Source organism: Emericellopsis cladophorae, assembly GCF_022114955.1.
Source record: "Emericellopsis cladophorae strain MUM 19.33 chromosome Unknown NODE_28_length_274560_cov_118_130999, whole genome shotgun sequence".
NCBI classification, from domain to species: domain Eukaryota; kingdom Fungi; phylum Ascomycota; class Sordariomycetes; order Hypocreales; family Bionectriaceae; genus Emericellopsis; species Emericellopsis cladophorae.
In genome coordinates, this window is record NW_026250953.1 from 160,473 (window position 1) to 178,653 (window position 18,181).

The window sequence follows — 18,181 nt, forward strand, 5'->3', positions numbered from 1 at the left end:
CATGCCCAATGCAATCCTGTTCGACCACACAGCCCCTCCTCTATGCACTCCTGCCGACCAATATCGTTAATTCAAAATGTCGTAGCGCGTTCTATGCGTTCCGTCAGTGTACCAAACAAACGCCTTGCTCCGCTGATCCGCCATGCCTCGTGTATTTGTTTCCGTGTCGCCAAACTCCTGCCGCAATGCTCAAATAAACATGTGTGTGTCTGTGTGTAGCTGGATCCTCAGACATCAATCAAGCAGCTACCTCGGTCGTCGCCCCATTTGGAGCCTCCGACACCTCGTGGGTGCCCGCCACCGACTCCAGTATGTTCATCGACTCCAGGACATCGCTCAACGCGCTGAACCGCATAGGCTTTGTCAGGAACATGTCCACGCCGCTCTTCATCGCCTCTCGGCAGGCATTCTCCGACGCCAGCCCGGTCAGAGCCAGCACCGGCACAGCAGACAACTGCAGTTTCCCCTCGTGTGCGCGGATCAGGCGCGTCGCTTCCAGGCCGTCCATAACGGGCATCGATATATCCATCAGCACACCGCGGAATTGTTGGGGATTCGCCTTGTACGCGTCCACAGCCTCCTGGCCGTTGGTGGCCGACTCAAAGTCGCAACCGAGCTTCTTCATGTATGCGAACAGGACCTTGAGATTGATGGGGTTGTCGTCGACAAGGAGCATCTTCTTCGTGCTTGCTTTCTCCGGAATATCTAGAGAAGTTGCTCGCGGTCCAAGCTCAAAGTCGTGGATTTCCGTATCCTCCGGTGTCTTGGGTGGCGTCTTGGGCGATGCTGCTGGCTGTGTGCTCGGTGCGGTAGAGTCTTGGGTGAGATCCGTGGTTATGCCCTGCACCGAGGTTACTTGTTTGCCATACGAGCTTCGTATGCGCGTGGGGCCCGGTGGGCGAGGTGTCACAGAGCCTTGTAGCTGCCCGTTGAATCGCTTCCAGGCACACTGTATCGATCTAGTGAGCTTACGAGGCCCGATCCTGGTCAGAGTTAGCGCAGCTATGGACCGACTTGGACACAGGAGACATACGGCTGTGACACGAACTCAAAAATGCCGGATTGGCCAGCAGCCTCGCATTCCGTATATCGCTGGTACGCCACCAAGGCATTGTGGCAGACCACCACATTTGGCAGCTTCGAAACTTCGCCGGATTGTTTGAAATCCCCGGGCAACGCATCGTCCGACCAAAGCACAAGCTGTGGTTCCACTCCAGGCTGCTCATCATCGACCAGCTCTAGCTGCAGCGCTTCTTTGCACATCCTCTCCACGATGGGCCGTCCTTCGGGGACCATGTCGAAGCCAGCGAGCTTCACCCGCAGACCCGCCATCTCACGCACCTGCTCCTCGAATGTCTGATCATCCTCCGACAAGTCCAAAGCCTTTGAAGATTGCTCCAGTGGCAGCGTGACAGTGACGGTCGTACCCTGGCCGACTCTGCTTTCCACAGCGATTTGCCCCTTCAGCTGGGACACAATGCGGTTGACCAAACTCAGACCCACGCCCGTTCCTGGCGCCAGCTCATCCTCTTGCGCAAAGGGTTGGAATAACTTGTGACGCAGGTAATCCTCCCCGATGCCCTTTCCTGTATCCTGCACAATCAACTTCACCACTCGTTGTCGTTTCGAGTGGTCTTTGCCGGCGTCTTGTGTGACCGTAATTTTGATCGTGCCCGAGGGCGTGTACTTCAACGCGTTCCCAAATAGGTTCATCACAATGCGTCGAATCGCGCCCGCTTGGACATGGAACAACCATTCAAACGCCGGGTCGATCCACAGGAACACGGCTAGATCTCCGATAGAGAGTCGCTGTTCGGGGGTGAGCTTCTGGAGAGACATGGTCCTGTTGTGCGCCGCGAGATCCTTCTTGGACAGGTCCCGCGCCGACATGAACTGGAAATTGAAGCCGGCAAACATGCTTTCCACGACTTCCTCCACCAATCCGTCCAGGCGCACATCTGTGTGCAGGAGCTTCTCCCCTGAGCGATTGCGACTTTTCGAGGGTCTCTGCTTGCGCATGACGGAGAAGCTATTGACCTTGGAGTAGTCCAGAAGATGCTCGACTGTGTCGAGCAATGTCCTGCAGCAGATTTCGATCATGTGTGTTGCGTTGCCCTGGAACACGGTCTGGCTGGTGTCGCTCAGCAGCTCGGTTCCCAAGATGACTCCATGCAGAGGCGAGCGCAGTTCGTGAGAGAGAGAACCCAAAGCGTCGAGTTTTGCCTTGTCACTCTGGACTGTCTGCAATGTGTGCACTTCGATGGCCGCCAGCTTGGTAAAGGCCTTCAGGAAGCTCAACTCGGATTTGTTGTTGAGCAGTCTTGCGGGATTGTTAGTGTAGACGAAGCCGCCAGTGAACCATCGCTCGCGCTTGTAATCCCATACGGGTATGAATGCTACGCTACGTGCGCCAGGGAAGATTTGCGACACGGATTGCTCGTCCTTGACATGTGTCGATAATTTGCGAGTTCGTGAGGGAGGATTTTGATGTGCAGCGTCGGCGCCCTCGTCATCCGAAGAGGAATCGCTCGTCTCCAACCCTCCAGACGCATCATAGTTGAAGATCTTTCCGCTAGGATATCGTCGCAGGAACTTTGCCATCAGACGCTGTGTCAGGATGCCAAAGTCAGCGGGCAGCTTGGCGCCGTTGATGCTTGATGCCTTGGATGTCGAAAACCCAAGAACCTCGCAAGGTACGTCGCTCGACATGGCTGGGGTGATGGCAGGCTGCTCGTCGCTGCTGCTGGTAGAGGAGATATTGCCATTGCCGGCCTTTGTGAACTGTCCGGAGGTCATGGCTACATCGTAGAACAGGCAGCCAGCCACCTCGAACGACTCGCGGATAATGTTGGATGCTTTGGAAAGGACTTCGGCCTCATTCGACCGGGTGCTTGGTGCAGGAGCCCTTGGCTTGGGAGGAATCCCTGGCAACTTGGGCTGGGACGAGATTACTTTTGCCCAGTCGGCGTCGTTCTCGCCGAATCCTGCGGCACGGTCGGGATCAAGGCTTTGTTGTGTATGGTCGAGGTGACCTTCTGCAAGTTCGTCCACTGCAAATGGATCCACCGTTGGTCCATATCGCCAGCCCGAGAGCGTTGCCTTCCCTTCGATGAAAGAACTCAATCCCAGGTTCATCCGTTCGCTTCGCACAAAGACATGCTTCGCGCGATTCCCTTCCAAGTGATTCATGACGGCGCGGGAAATGTCGCGCATGTGTTGAACGGACTTGTCGCTCCAAGTGTCGGGCTTCTTGGTGCTCATGACACAATACGAGCCGATGTTGATGCCTCTCTTGGTCCGGATCGGCACAGCAGCATAGAACTGACCCGCCTCGCCAAACTGGCAATAGGGCCTTGTGTTGAACCGTGCGTCGTCGGACAAGTTGGGCACATACGAGAGTGGCAGCTGGTTTGTCTCGGCAGCGTCGCGGTCCTGGAGGTAGAGGACGTGCTCGCATGTTCCATGTGCTCTTGGTATCGCCACACCACAGAGGGCTAGAGGCGAAGGACATACGACGCTGGGAAGGTTGGGTGCAAGCCCCATGGTTGGTGTCGCCTCGGCCACCACATATTGATGGCTCACATCGAACAATGATACGAAGGATCGCTCTGTGCCCGTCTGGTAGGCGCCCAGCTGGGTGAGGCCGGTGAGAATGCTATCGCGGGAACTATGGATCTCGGCGCTGGGTATGGGAATGCCGGTATCATTCGCGCGGAAGTCGTGGTATAGAAAGGGATCGTAGCGAAGCGTTTCGCGCTCTCGTGTGGCCTCAGAGACCTCCTTAACCGGGTGGGCGGTGCCCAGAGCCGGTCCCTCTGATATCATGACGCTTTGGGAACGGCCTGGCTGACTGGAGGTTGAGGCAGGTACGATATGCAGGGAACAAGCCACCTCGCATGCGGTAGGCAGTTGGGCACGTCGAGCGTCCGCTGCACATTCCTCGTGTCGTATGCTTCAAGACTCGAGAGCGGGCGGTTGTCTCGACTTCTTCAGCAGATGTGATCATGGAAGGTGCTTAGTCTAGGTCTCAAAAGTTTCGAGAAGGAGACGACCGCAGATACGTATGACCCTCGACTCGTCGCGCGCCACTGAGCCGGACATGCATCCTATTCGTTCTCGATCATCGAAAGATCGAAGATCCATCATACTGGGCTAGCCCGGAATGGCGTAGGCTGGCATGCACGCGGGGCTGCTGCCAAGTGCTGCACTGTCGTGCCATGGAAGCCAGACAGCCCTCGTGATGATCACGTCTTAATCAGGTTCAGAGGTGGGCGAGCACAGCTTAACTACCAGGTACGAAAGGCAGATCACTACGCAGGTGTTATGCTGAAAACGCACGCCATCTTGGGTCAGGCTGATGACGCTGGCTGTCGTGTGATGTGATGATCTGCACTGGGGATGGACGTATCGGGATCTATGCAATCGTAACAATCCCATGGCGGCCTACTTTGGAGCATATCATTCGGCGACTCAAGCGTCTACTGTAGTCGCCCGCGAACATATCGACTAACTTACAGCGGGATTACCGGATTGCCGACACTCCAGTCACCAGGAAGACTTTTGAGACCAGCGGCGCTGAACGGCCTTGGCATCCGCTGCTAGGCAGAGTGACGGAGCAAAAGGTCCTGGGCCCTGGCTCGTTTATTGCGGGTCGGTTTTCCACAGCGGGCACTAACCGAGACAGAATTGATCGCTACAACCAACGAGACGGATCTATAGTGAGTGACAACAACCGCATAACTTTCCTTTGCACGTGCCATTCCCCAGGATTCGTTCGCGTTTGTGTGCGGCAGATGAATCCCCGCCCTGTATCACGCCCAAGGTACTAAGGATCCCTTTGTGAGGTGCTCTCTTCACAAGCAGTAGGCAGTACGCTTACCCTAGAGGGAGTTATGCTCGGTAATCCCTTCAAGTTTATTAGGTGTGATGAAGCGCGTTGCTATTGTTCAGGAAGTAGAAAAGATCATAAGAGTTGCCCATGACTCTGAATACTAGTCTTGATGCCTAGAACTGTGAACGACACCTTTCAAAGAAAGGCCATCGCAAAGAGTCAATGTCGAATATCACAATTCTAGCCCTCACCGGCAAGCAGAACGCTCGACCAACTCAAATAAGAATTGGGCAACCACACATGTACATAGGCGTCCAAGGATAGATATGGAGATACGGATAGTAACAGCGAGTTTTATCAAATTGTAGTACTACGTCGTTGGCACAACTGCCTTCCAGTCATCTTGATTTATCGCACTCACAATGCCTACCCCAGGGCCCAGGCGTGTCGCTCGCAGCTGGCCCCTGAAAAATGCCCAATACGGCTTAGCCTTGAGCGCTGGCCAATCCTTTCTTGGAGCTGTCAGCAATGCTTGGCACAAGCGTCAGCATCCACGAAAATCCCCAGAAGATCGATTTGATTACCTCCAGTAGCATCGTGAATGCGTCTTCAGCAGCAATGGGCTATCGATAAAAGGTCCGATCGAAAGCTTTCTCTGCCAGGCCGACTCTACTCATCATCCCTCACCGCTCTGAAGATGGCTGGACAGCTTGAGCAGCTCCTGGCCAAGGCCCAGCAGCCCACGACTGTCGCCGTCATTGTGGCCTTGCTCATCGTCGCCATCACAACGCGCCTCTTCACGGGCGCCCCAGAATCCGGCTCCAAGGGCGCCCACACGGCGGCCAAGCCAGGCTATTACGCCCCTTTCCTCGGCCATGTGCCTCAAATGTCCCTCAACGGGGATTCGTTCCTCGCTGGTCTTCGAGAGAAATATCCCCAGGGCATCGTCTCGCTCCTGTTCATGGGCAAGACGCACAGCATTGTCTACAAGCCGTCCCTGGCAACACCCCTCATGAACAAGCCCCACTCGGTTGCTGACGAGAGTTTCGTGAGCAAACGGCTCTGCCTCACCAACTTTGGGTTCAAAAAGTCCGATCTGGATCTTTTCCAGGTCTTCTGGGACGAGGTTGGAAAGGCGTACAATATCATGCTCAGCGGCGAGGGCCTGGCTAATTTGGTCGAGACCACAGCAACGAGTCTCAAATCATCCATTGCCGATTTTGTCACCTTCAACGCCTATCCTTCTGACCAGGCGGAGTGGGAGCGCATGGCCGAGGCAGACGTCGTCGAACACAATGGTGAACAGTACGTCGAGGCCGAGCTCATGGGCCTGACCAAGAACTTTGTCGCACAGACGGCCAACCCGGCTCTCATGGGCACGGACTTTTGCAAGAACTTTCCCGAATACCCAAAGTACGTCTGGGATTTCGACGCTGGGTTTGTGCTGATGGCCATGGGCCTCCCGTCCTGGCTCCCCTGGTGGCCACTGCAGCGTGCGCAGGCGTCCAAGAGGAGGCAACTCGGCTGCTTGGACGAGTATCACGAGGCCTTGGATAAGTGGTCCAAGGGAGAGGAACCTGGTCACCGATGGGAGAACCTGGACGACATCAGCATCCTCCAGAAGGAGCGTGTGCGCATATGGGAGAAGCACAATGTCCCGGTTTCCGTGCGCGCTGCCGCCGACTTGGGTCTGGTATGGGCCATGAACGCCAACTCGAGCCCCCTGGTGTACTGGATGCTACTGCATATCTACAAGGACACGGTGCTGCTGGAGCAGATTCGGGAGGAGATTGCACCGTACATCAAGGGAGTGCAACCGACAAATCTGTTTGGCACTGGCATCTCGATACCACCTAAGCTCGAGACATTTGACATTGAGGGCCTGACTACAAAGTGCCCTCTGCTCAAATCGTCCTATGTCGAGACCTTGCGGCTCTATGTGAGTGCCTGGTCCATCAAGTACGTCCTGAAGGACACCACGCTCGGTCGAGGCGACGACGCGTACGTCCTCAGCGAGGGCACGTATGCTCATGCGCCACACGACCTGCACCAGCTGGACCCCAAATACTTCCCCGAACCCCATGAATGGCAGCCGCGGAGGCACGTAAAGGAGGTGATGGGCGAGGACGGCAAGATAACCATCACTGCAGACATGGGCAGCATCCGACCGTATGGAGGAGGCGCATACATGTGCAAGGGGCGTGCGTTTGCCATGCGGGAGCTAATGATGTACACCGCTGCTATTGTGACCATGTACGACATCAGGAGGCCCGAGGGCCAGGAATGGTTCGTGCCAAAGACCACGAAGCAAGCGGCCTCCCGGCATCCGACGAAGGAGATGAAGGTGTGGATCAAACGGAGGCCACAGCCTGATGAAGAGTGATAGCGTCAATGTAATTAATTGAATTATGCAGCTGAGACGAATCCAAGCGAACGCAGCTAAGATTGAACAGTGCACCTTATGGCGCGAGTTCGCCAGAAAACATGAATGATCGCTTGTCTGCCTTGAGAGAGGCTGCAGCCTGAGGCCCAAAATTGGACGGAGCCGAGGACGGACGAGCCCGCAGGCAGCACAATTGCCGCAACGAACGTCACCGACAATCAGAAGACGCTCCTCGCAGTCATTCATGGGCAATTTAGCAGCCTGTGACCTCGCTAATTATGCAATTCCAACTATGATTCCGCGACTCCTCGTTCGAACGCAGTGCCCGCGGTGCGCATCCCTCCTCCAGGCAGCGACACCAGCCTCGTCCACCCCGTCCCGGCCATCATGGCTGGCGCAACGACCCATTGCTGCTGCTGCGATCCAGCCCTTCCGCACATCGACCGCGCGACGTCAAGCGCCAAAGACCACCGTCTCTTCGTCGCCGCCTAAATCGCCGACACCGACCAAGCCACGCGACCATGGTAACCTCACGCCCGAGGAGAAGAGCCCGGCTGCCCAGCGCAAGGCGGACTGGGCTATTATGCGGGAGATGTCGCGCTACCTCTGGCCAAAGGGCGACATGAACACAAAGACGCGCGTGGCCCTGGCCGTCGGCCTCCTCGTGGGCGGCAAGCTGCTCAACGTGCAGGTGCCGTTTTACTTCAAGTCCATTGTCGACAGCATGAACGTCGACATTTCGACCATAGGGACGGCGAGCGCAGTGGTGGGCAGCATGATTCTAGCCTATGGCGGCGCTCGCGTGGGCGCCACGGTGTTCCAGGAGCTCAGGAATGCAGTCTTTGCGTCCGTCGCTCAAAAAGCCATCCGAGGCGTGGCTAGAAATGTGTTTGACCACTTGCTACGGCTAGACTTGGGCTTCCACCTGTCGAAGCAGACGGGTGGCTTGACACGAGCCCTAGACAGGGGAACAAAGGGTATCAGCTTCCTGCTGACCAGCATGGTCTTCCACATTCTGCCCACGGCATTGGAGATCAGTCTCGTCTGCGGCATCTTGACGTGGCAATATGGCGCCAAGTTCGCGGCCATCACGGTATTGACCATGGTCGGCTACACGGCCTTTACCATCTGGACCACGGCGTGGCGGACCAAATTCCGCCGCCAGGCCAATGCCGCCGACAACAAGGCGTCTACCGTGTCCGTGGACTCGCTCATCAACTACGAGGCCGTCAAATACTTCAACAATGAAAAGTTTGAGGTGGCGCGATACGACAAGGCCTTGCAAGGGTATGAGAAGAGCTCTATCAAGGTGGCCACGTCCCTGGCCATGCTGAACAGCGGCCAGAACATCATCTTCTCGTCTGCGCTAACGGGCATGATGTACCTGGCGGCCAACGGCGTGGCGCAGGGCACGCTCACGGTGGGTGATCTCGTCATGGTGAACCAGCTCGTCTTCCAGCTGTCGGTGCCCCTCAACTTCCTGGGGTCGGTCTACCGGGAGCTGAGGCAGTCCCTGCTGGACATGGAAACACTATTCAACCTGCAAAAGGTCAACGTTACCATCAAAGACGCGCCGAATGCGAAGCCGCTGGCCCTCCAGACCGGCGAGATCAAGTTCCAGAATGTAGACTTTGGCTACCACCCAGAACGACCCATCCTGCGGGACCTGACGCTCACCATCCCAGGCGGCAAGAAGGTCGCCATCGTTGGCCCCAGTGGCTGTGGGAAGTCCACGCTGCTACGCCTGCTCTTCCGCTCCTACGACGTCGAGAACGGTCGCATCCTCATTGACGACCAGGACATCCGTTCCGTACAGGTCGACTCGCTGCGGCGGTCCATTGGTGTCGTTCCGCAAGACACGCCCCTGTTCAACGACACAGTCGAGCACAACATTCGCTACGGCAAGATCGACGCAACCAACGAGCAGGTCATTGCCGCCGCGCAGCGCGCCCGCATCCACGACACCATCGCCCGCTTTCCCGAAGGCTACGAGACCAAGGTCGGCGAGCGCGGCATGATGATCTCGGGCGGCGAGAAGCAGCGTCTCGCCATGTCACGCATCCTGCTCAAGGACCCGCCGCTGCTGTTCTTTGACGAGGCCACGAGTGCACTGGACACGCATACCGAGCAGGCCCTGATGAACAACATCAACAGCATCCTGCGCGAAAAGGGGCGGACCAGCGTCTTTGTCGCGCACAGGCTGCGCACCATCTTTGACTCGGATCTGATCATTGTGCTCAAGGAGGGACGGGTCGCGGAGCAGGGTACGCACAGGGAGCTTATTGACCGGGACGGCGTCTACGCAGAGCTCTGGAGTGGTGAGTGCCTTTATGTGTATTTGAAATTCAATCAATGCTGACGTGACGACAGCCCAGGAAACCCTGTTCAACGAGGAGGGTGAAAAGACGGAGGCCAGCAAGGAACAGAAGTAGCTGATGAGTGCATCAATGAGAATGCCTGGCGTGGGCGATGCCGCCAACCTTTGAACGTCCTTGCGTAGATTCAACGCTGTATGCGGCAATTGACTGCCAGAGGCTTTCTCCAAAAGAAAGACTACTACTGGGTATCGTATATGACGCCTACTCCTGCTTTGCAAACTCCTCAATCAGGCGCGCAGCCTCATTGGCACCCCCTAAAGCCTTCAGTTCCTCACCCATCTTCGCCGCGCGCGCTATGTACCTCTCGTCGCCCAGGATCGCCTCGGCTGCTTGCTTGACCTGCTGCACACTCGGGCTATCCGTCTTGAGGTCAATGCCCGCCCCAGCCCACGCCACCCTGGCCGCCGTGTCCTTCTTGTCCTCCGTCTGTCCGGCACAAAGCAGCGGTACCTTGTGATAGAGTGCCTGAGTGATACTCCCATACCCTCCGTTGGTCACGAACAGGCGGATTTGGGGGAGGAGGAAGTCGTACGGTAGCCACTCCTTGATGAGGACATTGCTTGGGACGTCGATTTGCTCCCGGATTTCGCGTTCGTAGGGCGACACCACGACAAGAAGGTTCTGCTTGTCCTCGGACAGCGCCTTGATGGCTGGAATGATGAGTGAGGTCGGGTTCATGGTGAAGGTGCCCTGGGTTATACCAATGACACGCGGATGGGCGACGATTTCGTCCCACGCAAGGGGTACATGGTTCGCATTTTCGACACTACCTTGCGCAAAGAGCGGGCCAACAAACTCCACACGAGTTTTGTTTGCTGGCCTCTGGTCGAATTCGAGGGCAGAGGAGGATGCTTGGATGTGGAGAAAGGGGCTGTACCAGTAGCTCTCGAGCGGTTGACCACGGGGAAGGTCAGCGAGTCCGAGCTGACGACGCTGTGTATTGGCAACAGGGGCGAGAGAGTACGGGAGGGTCAGATTCTGCTGGGTCCATTGTTGAAGGGCATTGACGCAGTGGCCAAGATAGCTGGTGGGAGGGGCTTGGCCCGAGACGGCGAGAGGAGCGTCCATGCCTGATGTGTACATGGGAATGACGCCCAGCGAGACCCATCGGGGGATCTCCCCGAGCTCATACATTGCTTGTGCCCCATAGGGCATCACATCGACGACGAGGACATCAATGTCGCCTATCTCGCGCAGCACGCGGCGGTAGTCTTCGACTTGAGCGAGGAGTCGACCTTGGAGCCGGGAGTAGTCCCCATCCAAGAGGCCAGTCTCCCCCTTTTTCTCCAATGGCTGGTCAATGCTGTAGATGTGCTTTGTTGCGTGAAACTCTGGGCGCACGTCGACGGGCACTTGGGCGGTGCGCTTGGCGTGAGAGGGCGATGTAAGCCAGTGGACGTTGTGGCCTTTGCGGACGATTGCTTGGGCGACAGCGAACATGGGAAGCGCATGACCTGCTGGGAAATGAGAGTGAAGCAGTATTTTCATAATTATGAGCTTGGGGAGTCATCAATGCCGATGGAGACAGACAACATGTACATTTAATGGTGTGTCCATGTTTGCGAAAACCCCACGTTGAAAAGCGCCGTCAACGGTTGGTGAGCGTCGACAGGGGTAGGTTGTAGCTGGCCTACCCGGTACACAGCGATACTGACTTGAGTACAGACTACAGAGTCTTCATTCAATCATCAGCAGCCTTTGCGCTCTGGCATATATGCCGCTGAAGTACTATGGAACAATAATGGACAGTGGTGGTCAATGCTGGACCCTATCGTCACAGTCTGAGTGAAGCCACTATGCAGAACTCCCATGGTCAAGCAAGTCGTCAAACTCATGTACGCACACGATGGAAAACAAAGAATTTGACAATAGTCGCATTGCAATTCATTGCCAAGGATGCAGATCCTAGGCTTTTCCCGAATCACCAGAAGGACGGTCGGACAGAGTTCGCGTTTGCGCACAGGGATTGAGGACTGGATAACAGTTACACATGAGACACGGACAATTCTTACACTATACTCCTTCAAAGAGAACAAAACGCTTGTTTTTCCTTCAAAGACCCGAGGTGATCGGGACGTGTTCTACTAGCCGCTGCAGCGCTCCGTCACCCAAAGATGCCAGTCTTTTCCGCTTGCCGTGTCATGTCTTGGCTTCACCTTCTTCGTCGTCAACTCCACCATCCTCCGTCAAAAGGGCCATCACTACGGTCATATCTTGCCATGAAGAAGAGCTCATATCCCGCGAAGGGACCAGAGCACTATTCTCCCCCCCTCACAAAAGAGCCACGCTTATCTCACTGCATCCTGCGTGACCCGAGGGCTTCTCATGAAAGTAAGATAATCGCTCGCGAACTATCCTTTGAGTTATATCCCGGATCCCGACAATCTACCTATCTGAGAAGGCCAAGCCTGCCATCATCGGTCATTGCTGTTAGCCAAGGTGCGGCTCCGACAGCCTTGGCCCATAATTCTTAACGACAGTGCGGTCTTTTGCCAGGGGCTCTTATGAGCTGGACTTGAGGAAGGTGGGTACCTCCAAAATCCCGTACTTATTCCATTTCATATCCAACTCTACTAGAGACTCTACTAGAGTTCACCATGGAATGGGTTAGTAGGCTGCACCAAGACACTTCATTCACCTATATAGCTGTGGGGGACTAGGACTATGGGCCGCGAGTCGTCTTTGTTTCAACTCCCAGAGAGGCAAGCAACGCTGCCAAGATTGGAACTGGAAGCTGTGTCCATGAGTCGTGCTATCTACTCTTCAACCTCCTGATCTGTGATCTCCAGAGTAATAATGCTTTCGGGGATCTGGCCATATGTAGAAATACCTCTCTCAAACAGCTGAGAAAGCTCCTCGACTTGGTCCTTGTAGATGCTATCCGTGATACGAAACACGCGGCCACCGATGGAGTAGTCGGTCGCTTGGACGCATTCCGTCTCTTGAGCATTGGAAATGAAGTCTTCTGCCGCCGCTTTCCTTCCAGGGATGGCCTAGATCCATCTATGGCCGTGAAATGCGTATCCATGTCTCTTGATGCAATTGTCTTTGCCACCATTTCCAGTGACTTGTAGCTGAAAGCATGGCTGATCGGTGTCTAAATTGGACCAACTATTCCACCGCGAACAAAGCGAATTAATGTTCATAGCTTCTGGGTATTGAACCAGTATAGTAACTTACAGTTCCTGCCTATGTCGAGGGTTGCAGTTCTGGCAACTAGCCGATGCTCCCGTTCGTAGGTGATTATGGCAACATATTCTTGGTGGAATGTTGGCACATCGCCACCAGTCACCCTTACAGCTCAACTTCTTATACATCTTGAGATCGACTGACGTCACGGTGCCCACCAGAGTGCAGAGCACCGCAAGAGAGATAATGACAATAACTGCTGACGAAGTAAGTTAGACAGTAGCGTATTGTTGTTCCAAGGACCTTAAAGAAGTGAAAGACAAATCTGTTCAAATTAAGCTGGTGTTGGGAGGGAGAGTCATAGATATAAGAGTTTGGAGCTTAGTTTGATGCTTTTCGGCTCAGGAAACCGAGCTCGTGACTTACAGGCGGAGTATCTGCAATACGAGATGGCATTCAAGCTGCACGAGGTATTAGACTTAGAGACCTTTACCAGACGCGCGCAATTCGGTATCATAACAGCTAGTCTAATCCAGTAACTAACGCTTGACTTTTGAAATTTAGCACATACTGTAATTCTCTGACCTAGAATACACCTTTAGGGTATGATATAAGTGATACTTTACCTTCTGATTTGTACCGAGTATCAGGGCTGCGGGCTAGTCAGTCCATCTTCTACGTTCGCAATCAACAGTCAATAGATCTAGGATTTTGAGGCCCTCAATCAAGACAACATAACGGAGAACCTAAATCAATGGCCAAATTCCCTTGCTGAGCATGATTATTTGTGATATATTCAAGTTGATTTGAGGTTCCAACGAGATATGCATACCCTGCCCCTGATGCATTTCAGCTCGACTGCGTTGGCAAGACAGCACACGTAGACCCAATCACTTTGGAAGGGGTATTTTGGGTTGATAAGGCATGTTTATTGATGTGCATACCAAGAAAGAAATAAGATGATAGTTGGACCCTAGAGTGGTCTCGGATGCTGACATGGCCGGTTATTGAGTTTTGTATAACCGAGGGCATGGTCAGGGTTCTTAAAAACCAGATCCATTTCCTCAATAATCTCTTGGCTTTTCTTCTCTTCGTTGACCATTTTCGCTTGTATCATGTGCCAGAAGATATAAAAATTGATCCAGCCAGTCCCTAGCACGTCGAAGAAGCTATTTGACAGGACAACAACCGACTCCCAACAGTGTACCAGCGGGACGCCTACAAGCATCAACCCCCGCGAAGCAAGTCAGCCAACTGGTCCATCAAATAACAGCCATCAAGAATCACGTAAATTAATCAACCTCGCTCTGAACAGGAGCCCAGCTGACGCAGCTGCGCCTCAGCTCCTCCCACATCTCGCGCCAGGCCCCGATGACACCAGCGGATCTCGCCTCGACAAAGTCCCGGAGCACAAGCATCGCCCAGATAATCGAAGGGTCATATATCAGCGCGTGTTGTGCCTCTATGGCCAGCCGGACAATCTCCAACTCGAGGGCCATAACGTGCTGCTGGCGGACAGGCCAAAGGAGATAGGTTGGTGGCGCCGTGAGGCGCCGCAAGAAGGTGACGGGGCCGGAGGGGCCACGGGTGGTGGCGTCGCGACCGACAGCGAAGTTACGCCGGGTTGTGGGCATGATTGCAGTGCTCGTGGCAGTACGAGCAGAAGCTTTGAGGGAGGGGAAAAGGGGCGGTGCACTGGGTGACGAACGTGGGTGGTGAGAGCATTGCTATCGACTCCCCAGCTCTTGTTGCTGTTACTGCTGCTTTCTCTGCTGCTTTCTCTGCTGCTTTCTCTGCTGCTGCTCTTGTTATTGGTGCTTCTGCTGCTGGTGCTGCTGTCGCCGACGCCGCCGCTGCTGGTGATGGTTGTGGTGCTGGTGCTGCTGTCAATGTTGACATCAACGTTTGTAATGCTACAGCATTTGAGGAAGTGCGGTACTGTCAGACTCGGTAGAGGTGTATGTAGGTGGGAAAAAAAAACAAAGGAGGTTGAACGAGGAGTTGCCAGATATACCTGCGGATTTCATCTGATTTCTCAGATTCACGTCAGGTTTTCTGGCACAGCAAGTACGAGTTCCTGCATAGTGGCACCTGCCCAGTGAAGCGTTCACTTGCACGAAAAAAGTTGGCACAAATACAGTGTTCATGTCTGGTAATTCGAAAATGTTTTCCTTCTCGAAGAATGTGTTGACTCTGGCCTGCACTGATCTACTAGTACATACCTATACAGATGACTACAAAGCGAGCATTATCGTAGGATTGCGAGTCCGAGATGGGGAAGAAAATATAATAAGGCTATTGCTTTTCCTTGCTTGAAGCTGCACTTCTATTGCCCAAAGATGAATACGTAAAGTAAGGTACTACTAGCCAAGATGGAGCCTCTTCGTGGTGCGAAGGAGGTAGGAGAGTCACTCAGTGGGAACACCAACCAAATCGCCATATGGAGCTTGCAGAGCTGGTTTCGAGCTGGTTTCACTGAGACATTCTGTCGATTGCGGCCGGCGTTGACTATTTCGTCGACATAACTCGTCTCGTCCCGTCCCTGGCATGAGGAGACGGGAGCTGAATCGTTCAGGCTGACCTATGCACAAGTGCTACAAAGCTGGTTACCATGTTATTGAGAGTCACATATGGACAGGCATTATCCTGGTACTTGTTCGGTTCGATCAAAGCGACGAGAATGATGCCTGAGTCTGTACATGTCTCGTAATTTCCCTGCGAGTATCGTTCCTCCACTCATCTTTCCCGATATATTTATTAATTTTGCATTCCTAGGCTTCGCTATCAAGTTATCCTTCGTCGGTTTTCTTCCGGTTGTATTTCCATAGAAAGATTCGCAGTTGGAACAGTCGTCGATCTAGTTCTCCAAAGTGCTTGGAAGTTCCTAGATAGACAAAGAACAAGACATTAGCAGATATCGTCCACAAGGCAAGGAAATAAAGTCGGGAGTACCGGAGTATACTTCCGGTGCACATGTAGATGGTTCCTCGCACTGCACTGAAAAGACGTAGTCATTCAATCGATAGGATAGGGATGGTGTAGTCTCGAGCAAAAGCTCCAAGCAGTGGCACACCCGCCCATTCCCAGCCACAGAACTAAAGCGAGATGAAGATCGAGTAGGCGACTGGATGATGCGTGGATTTGACGCTTCGACACGTTGCCATCGAAATCGGGAGAGGTTGCAGCCTTGTCAGCCTGGGATTTGTTCGCTATACCTTTTGAAGCCCCATTTTGAGGCAGCCAGGTTACATCGAGTCTTCTATCTGCCGCCTATGAACTCAAAGGTTTTTTCAAACTTATGGAGGCACCTCAGATTGTTGGATGCAGCGAAGGTGGAGAGAAAGCTTGAAAGCGCCGTTGCCGCTAAAGTGATGTGTGATGGGCCCGCGCTTGCCCGTAGTTCTGTTCCTGACGAGCTGTATGATGGTTTAGAGTTCGTAATGGTTGCGACCAGGGCTTTTCGCGCGGTGTCTTGGGTATCGCAATGGGTAGGAACATGGTTGATGTATGTGCTGAAAACTTTTGGAGGTGGTTGTTAAGAATCAAAACATGTGTTTAGTTGTTTTGCAACTTCGGGAACGCGCGAACGCAACAGCAGATCCACATTGTTCAATACCGGCAGCTGCCGAACAGTATCTTAAGTAAAATCAACAGCCATTTTTGAACTTTTCAAGCAAAGTGCAGGTGTGGAGTGACGGTGACTGGGTGAGGAACTCGGCTGAGGGGAGTTTTTCAAGGCTCCATCACCGCGCAACAGCAGAGATTCCCACGACCCAAGCCACAACATGTCGCGGTATATTACCAGCATGACAAACATAAATGGCCTCCGCTCAGAGCTAATATATCCGTACGTCTGTGCATCGCACCGCCCGCAGTCACTCGAGAAGTATTTGAGCACTTTAGGGAAGACATGCCTTTTTCCTCAACACAAGGCATCAAGCCTCCTCTCAATGAAATTTTTTTTTTCGGTTCCAAAATTTGTTTCCTGGAAGATCCTACCCAAAACTGCTCAGCTGTACCGCCAGGGCAGCAACGCCAGACGGGGCAGGCTTCTATAGGGAGGAAGAAGGAAATTAAAAGGATACGAGAAGGATGGTTGTCTTATACTAGGTTTCGGACTGGCTGATCTGACATAAGCTTGCGCTCAAGACTTGGGCAAGGAGTGACCCCTTGGCAACATGGACATGTAGGCCATTGCAGATGAAGTCGCGAGCGTGCCAGTCAATAAACATCATGAAATGGTATCATTGGCTCAATATTAGTCTGATCAACCAAGGGGCAGTCACCTGACCGCAGGCAGCGGTGGCTGGACGTTCCACATACCCTCCAGACCGCCGGCAACTAAACACGACAGACTTTGGCTCAGCCTCCTGGTTCTCCCGACTTCATGGCAGCACGCGCAAGATGAGGCACCGAGACTGGATCAAGAGCGTTTTGTTCAGCCATATCTGATTTGCCCCTTATCCTCCCCTCCACGAGGCCTCCACGAGGGTCTCACGCTCAGTTGAAACTGGATTTCATGCTCTTCACTGCCGCCATTCACAGTCCAAAATACGTGGGCAAGCACAGATTCTAGTTCTGCGGTGGATACGATGCTTTGTTTGGGGATCCTCCTGTGCTTGGTTGCCGAGACCGTTGAGTGTGCGACGCGGCTTTTCAGTCGTGAGGCGTCTTCCTGAACACAAACATGTGAAATGGCGCCTCAGTCCCGCTTATGGTCCTAGCATACGATACTCAATTTGGTAAAGCCGTCTATCATCTCAAGTCGATGTGTCATTTAGCGCAAGAGCACTGCCGCGGGCCTGCTCTCCTGAAGATGCCCTCACTCTCTTGTGCTCTCGAGGATTCTCAATGTCACTCTCAACCGACAGCCTCGAGAGACGACCCGCGTACATCAGCTCCACAACGGCTTCCCCCAAAATTAGACAGCAGTCTCTGAAGACTTGAGTCTGTTTCGTCAGACAGCCCCCATTCTTGAGCTACATATACTTGAGCTCACATCCATCCCCCTTCACACACTCGGTGATACTGGGGTACTCGGACATGCCAAATACTCCTTACTATTTGATCTTGTGCAGGTACAATTTTGAAGTGGGTGACGTTGTAATCTCCTTGGTCAGATGTCTGCGTGATGCCTTCATGTCCGCGGTGCTGTTACAGCTCCTGCAGCCAATCCAACTTGATTAAGGTAGACTGAGACTTTGAACGGAGTGAATCATGCCCCTGACTGGAAAGGCGTATGAGCTTCAAAGCGTGTGAGCGAAGCAGATCGCGCATCATGGCTATCGCAGCATCACGATTCTCAACGGGACAAGATTGTGATCAACGAACTGAAAATCACGCTTCAGTTGACAGGTGTCGTTCTTGCACTCAAGTACCTGCTATTACGACCCGCCCGACCCCAATATGGCGGCAGCCAAGATCAAGTACACAGGCAGGCTCCCCCTGCCGTCTCTTTGC

At 53.8% G+C, this 18,181-nt stretch overlaps 5 protein-coding genes across 5 annotated transcripts; 2 read left to right on the forward strand and 3 right to left on the reverse strand.

Annotated features, from left to right (window-relative positions):
- Nucleotides 1–238: 238 nt before the first annotated feature.
- On the reverse strand, nucleotides 239–3,825 carry J7T54_001088 (uncharacterized protein; the record flags this gene model as incomplete). Its single annotated transcript, XM_051507140.1, has 2 exons — nucleotides 239–983; nucleotides 1,034–3,825. 2 exons carry the CDS (start codon nucleotides 3,823–3,825, stop codon nucleotides 239–241), a joined length of 3,537 nt encoding a protein of 1,178 aa, XP_051361636.1.
- A 1,703-nt stretch (nucleotides 3,826–5,528) lies between these two features.
- J7T54_001089 (25-hydroxycholesterol 7-alpha-hydroxylase-like protein) lies at nucleotides 5,529–7,214 on the forward strand (the record flags this gene model as incomplete). The annotated part of the gene is made up of 1 exon (XM_051507141.1): nucleotides 5,529–7,214. The coding sequence occupies one exon, from the start codon at nucleotides 5,529–5,531 to the stop codon at nucleotides 7,212–7,214; it is 1,686 nt and encodes a 561-aa protein (XP_051361637.1).
- Nucleotides 7,215–7,506: 292 nt separating this feature from the next.
- Nucleotides 7,507–9,646, forward strand: J7T54_001090 (Iron-sulfur clusters transporter-like protein; the record flags this gene model as incomplete). Its single annotated transcript, XM_051507143.1, has 2 exons — nucleotides 7,507–9,532; nucleotides 9,585–9,646. The coding sequence occupies 2 exons, from the start codon at nucleotides 7,507–7,509 to the stop codon at nucleotides 9,644–9,646; spliced, it is 2,088 nt and encodes a 695-aa protein (XP_051361638.1).
- A 147-nt stretch (nucleotides 9,647–9,793) lies between these two features.
- On the reverse strand, nucleotides 9,794–11,032 carry J7T54_001091 (uncharacterized protein; the record flags this gene model as incomplete). The annotated part of the gene is made up of 1 exon (XM_051507144.1): nucleotides 9,794–11,032. One exon carries the CDS (start codon nucleotides 11,030–11,032, stop codon nucleotides 9,794–9,796), a length of 1,239 nt encoding a protein of 412 aa, XP_051361639.1.
- Nucleotides 11,033–14,013: 2,981 nt separating this feature from the next.
- J7T54_001092 (uncharacterized protein) lies at nucleotides 14,014–14,355 on the reverse strand (the record flags this gene model as incomplete). Its single annotated transcript, XM_051507145.1, has 1 exon — nucleotides 14,014–14,355. The coding sequence occupies one exon, from the start codon at nucleotides 14,353–14,355 to the stop codon at nucleotides 14,014–14,016; it is 342 nt and encodes a 113-aa protein (XP_051361640.1).
- Nucleotides 14,356–18,181: the final 3,826 nt, after the last annotated feature.